The sequence below is a fragment of the Vigna umbellata genome, chromosome 10 (assembly GCF_029865625.1).
Source record: "Vigna umbellata cultivar VRB3 chromosome 10, Vumbellata_1.0, whole genome shotgun sequence".
NCBI lineage: Eukaryota > Viridiplantae > Streptophyta > Magnoliopsida > Fabales > Fabaceae > Vigna > Vigna umbellata.
Genome location: NC_142174.1, coordinates 19,933,650 through 19,938,048, shown reverse-complemented (window position 1 = coordinate 19,938,048; position 4,399 = coordinate 19,933,650). Strand labels below are relative to the sequence as shown.

The 4,399-nt window shown below is 35.4% G+C and overlaps 1 protein-coding gene across 1 annotated transcript; it reads left to right on the top strand.

The window, feature by feature from the left end:
* Window positions 1-3,338: 3,338 nt before the first annotated feature.
* LOC124822650 (uncharacterized) lies at window positions 3,339-4,075 on the top strand. Its single transcript, XM_047294678.1, has 2 exons — window positions 3,339-3,500; window positions 3,731-4,075. Exons 1-2 carry the CDS (start codon window positions 3,339-3,341, stop codon window positions 4,073-4,075), a joined length of 507 nt encoding a protein of 168 aa, XP_047150634.1.
* Window positions 4,076-4,399: the final 324 nt, after the last annotated feature.

Below are 4,399 nucleotides of genomic sequence, written 5' to 3'. Positions count from 1 at the left end.
GAATTTCATATTCAGATTTTCATTTATTTCCAACTCAAGTTTCAACACCTCAGTTTATAACCTTATAACTTCACATCAAATATCAATTTACATACTTTATAGAATCCATATTAACAATTCATACTCCAAAATGATTACTCATATTCACATTCATATACTTCATACATATCAACCAGCATGCATCATATTCATTCATTCAAACAACGGAAGTTCATACACAACAACTACAATACATATTTAAATTAAATAAGCTTCCCTTACCTGAATACGTGAGTGAACGTCCTAAACGTAGGTTCTTGGTTCGTCCGACTACAACTTCTACCCTCACGATCACTTAACTCTTTCAAACTAAACCAAACAGCAAGAAACCAAGATAACTTAGTCTAGACCCTCGCATGAAACCAAAACGTGGTTTGCATGTAACAAAAGAACGAACCACTAAGGGAAGAAGACTTACCAGCTCAAACTTGAAACTCGTTCGGTTCAAGATGAAGCTTGGGATGCCGGGAATGCTTCCACGGTGCTTGAACGGTGATCAGAGTAGAGAAAGGTAAGTTCCAGTAGAGAGAAGGAAAGGTTTTCTAGAGAAGAAGGAGGAAAATGAAAGATCAGATTTTGGAAAGAGGGTGCATGCAGAGGAGAGTGGGCAGGGTTTTCAGAAAATCATTTTTGTTTATCCCACGTCCAAACAGACGTACGCTCTCCTGTCGACACCTGCCTTCCACTAACTGATTTTCGAAACTTCGATTCTTGACACCTGGCGTTTTCGCAGAGGGTTTGGATGCGTTTTTAATGATTCTGACAGGGATTTTGGGTGCATTTTTAATACGATAAGACATGTGGGTTTTTCCGAGGTCTGACAAAAATATACTAAAATGAAAACATATTATCATTATAATATTATTTTATTAACCCTTTTTTTTTTCTAATACTTCAATATATTCCTATAATATTGGAAATTAATTATTAATATATGTTAGATTTTTTTCAAATAGTATTATCAATTTTGATTGCTTTCATAAAGTATGAAATTTTAAATTTTCTCTAAAAAGAATCGATTATTCCAAAATAACAGCAAAATCACCTCGTGCCAAACACGGTTTAAATTGTGATTATAATCCAGTATAAGAATATAAATTTTATTAAATAATATATTTATCTTTTAACTGTACAGGATAAAGAGGCCCTTCAAGCATTTAATATCTCAATCATTCATTTAAAGTTGACAAACAAAAGTCACTTTATTTATTTATTTTTGTTTAATCATTCGTGTTTCTATTTGAGTTTTTAAAATAGATTTTTTTCTTATTTTATTTCTCAATTGTGTGTTTAAAAAGTAAAAAATTAAAATAATTGGTTTCTTGTTAAATTGGGTTAACTGATTAACTTGACTTAGCATGAGGTGAAATAATTTAATGACATGGTATATACAAGTGGAAAATGTTTAATTAAAAAATTTTAAAAAAATTAAAATCTGAAATCATGAGAAAATTAGGATTAACGAAAATCAAATTGGAAACCCGAGTCTTCGTATTCGAGGTTCAAGACGTAAGAAATTTAGGGTTGATCATGGTTTCTCATATCAAAACTGGAATCTACTACTTCTTGCCGTTGATGCTCCGTTGCAATGATCGACGGAGGAAAAATTCTCGACGTAGTGTTCGTGGAATCTACTGCAAAGCTTCTTTTCCTCCAAACACGAAGTATCCTATGTCAATGATGTTGAAAACAAAAAAATTGTTTCAAGTTGGTGATGTCGAAAACGATTAATAAATGCTATTAGTGAATGAACATAATAAGTCCATTTTGGATACCTCGGGTGGGCTTTTACCCTTGAGATAAAACTTCAATTTTCACAAAAGAATTACTTACAATAAAACCTTTAAGATTAATAAAGGGATATTTGTTGCTATCTCTGTTTCGATCAAAGATTAACTCTGCAAGCTGAGGGATATAGTGACCTGGAAAATATGGAAAATGGAATTGTGATCATGCCAGTAAGGGATGTGACAGAGAAATCACAGTGAAGTTAAACACTGACATGTTAGTTTACTTTAATACAAGACAGCTATTACACATACAACTTTACATCTGTTATTTCTGTTCCTTATAAAACACCATTTGTACATTTGCTTTAGTTTAGTTTTGGTTTAATCCTTTACTACATCTCTATTTATGTACGAATGTCTCAATTGGGTCCTCGTTTTTTAAAGTGTATCAAAATGGTCCTTAATTTTGAAATTTGATATCAATTGAGTCCTTTCCGTTAAGTTGGCTGGACGGCGTTAAAAAAATTGATGAGTGGGATGCTGAGATGACGAAAGAACGCTCGTCCAACACCGAACGAACGTTCGTCCACCAACGAACGAACGCTCGGCGACCACTGAACGAACGGTCGTCCAGTGTGGAACGAACGGTCGTCCAGCGGTAAGAGGTCGTCGAGCGTTCGTTCGCTGGTGGACGAGCGTTCGTTCGTCATCTCAGCATCCCACTCATCAATTTTTTTAACGCCGTCCAGCCAACTTAACGGAAAGGACTCAATTGATATGAATTTTCAAAATTAAGGACCATTTTGATACACTTTAAAAAACGAGGACCCAATTGAGACATTCGTACATAAATAGGGATGTAGTAAATGATTAAACCTTTAGTTTTTACACAATAAAAGTTCTATTCAGAATACATTTTTTTCTCTCTGCTTTTATCTGCTGTTTCTCGTTCCAACAGAGTGGTATCTAGAGCCAGGTCGAGTGAGGACCTGAGGAGCATCTTGATCACGACACGGTGCAACTGGCCAAAGTGATCAAAGGTGAAGGAGGAAGAAGGGTGTCAAGATTTTGTTTCTTGATCAAAGAAGTGTGTTTGAAGCATGGCGGGAATAGATGTTCCAGCAACAAACCTTCCAATACTCACAGAAAAGAATTGGAACAGATGGAGCACAAATGAAAGTGTTGTTCAGGTTTCAAGATGTGAGTGATGTCGTTGAAGGTAATGGGCTAGAGCTTGATCTTGGTGCTTCAGAAGATCAAAAAGTTACAGTCAAGAAGAAAGATAACAAGGCGTTGTTTATCATTCATCAATGTGTTGATGATAGTCATTTTGAAAAGATCCAGAATGCGACTACTGCTAGAGAAGCCTGAAGTTTTTTGGTGAGATGCCATGCGGGAGGAGAAAAGATTAAAAAGGTGAAGCTTCAGACTCTGAAAAGACAGTACAAACTATTGTAGATAGAGGATTGTGATAAAGTTGGTGAATACTTCAACAAGATTCTGACCATCACAAATCAGATGAAAGGGTGTGGAGAGTCAATTAATGATTTTATGATTATTGAAAAGATCATGAAATCCTTGCCACAGAAGTTCGATTACATAGTGGTTGCAATTAAAGAATTGAGAGATCTTTCAAAAATGAAAATTGAGGAACTACAAAGCTCATTGGAGGCGCATGAAATGAGGCTATTGGATAAAAATCCAACCAAGAATGAAGAACAAGCACTGAAAGTGCGCCATTCTAGAAACGATGAGAAAAAGAAGAACAAGAAGTGGAAAGGGAAATGAACGAAAGAGAGTTGGAAGTCTGATAAAGACAAAACTGATCAAGAGGACAAACCTGTATCAGTTGAAAAGAATGGAAGGTCAGATAAGGGATATCAAAAGAATGACAAAAGAAGGTTGAATGCTTTAATTGTCACAAATATGGTCATTAAACTTATGAATGTTATGCTGATAAGAGTAAGCAGAAGAAATATCAAGGGAAAGAGGCTTACATTGCACAAGAAGATTCAAATTTAGAACCACTGACGTTGATGGTGACCACTTCTGTAGAAAAATCTTCTTCTCAAAATGACTTGTGGTACCTAGACTCCGGTTGCTCAAACTATATGACATGCCATAGAGAATGGTTGATAAACTTTGATGCAACGAAGAAAAGAAAGGTGAAGTTTGTTGATGATAGTACGTTTAAGGTGGAAGGAATGAGAGATGTGGTTATTCGAAGAAAGAATGGTTTGAATGCTACCATCACCAATGTGTTATTTGTGCCTACCATGAAGTGCAATTTGTTGAGCATTGGCTAGTTGGTTCAAAGAGGGTTCACAACAGTAATGGGAGACTAAGACAAAGTTTAGTTGTATGATATAAACAAAACTCTGATCCTAAGATGCGAGATCTCCAAGAATAGAACATTGCAGATTAATATGGAAGTAGTTGAAAATTCTCAATGTTTGTCCTAGTGAAAGTCAATGGTGAAAGTTGGTTGTGGCATCTGAGGTATGGACACTTGAATTTCAAAAACTTAAAACAACTTGATATGAAAGGAATGGTTCTTGGATTACCAAACATCACACTGCTTGAAAGAGTGTGCAAAAATTGCTTGGCTGGAAAGCAGACAAGAAAGTCAT

What these genes read in the sequence shown, in the direction of transcription:
- LOC124822650 (XM_047294678.1), top strand. Translation starts at nt 3,339, where the DNA reads ATGAAATCCTTGCCACAGAAGTTCGATTACATAGTGGTTGCAATTAAA. An exon ending in ATGAAGAACAAGCACTGAAA is followed by an intron (nt 3,501 to 3,730) that starts GTGCGCCATTCT and finishes TATGCTGATAAG; the next exon opens with AGTAAGCAGAAGAAATATCA.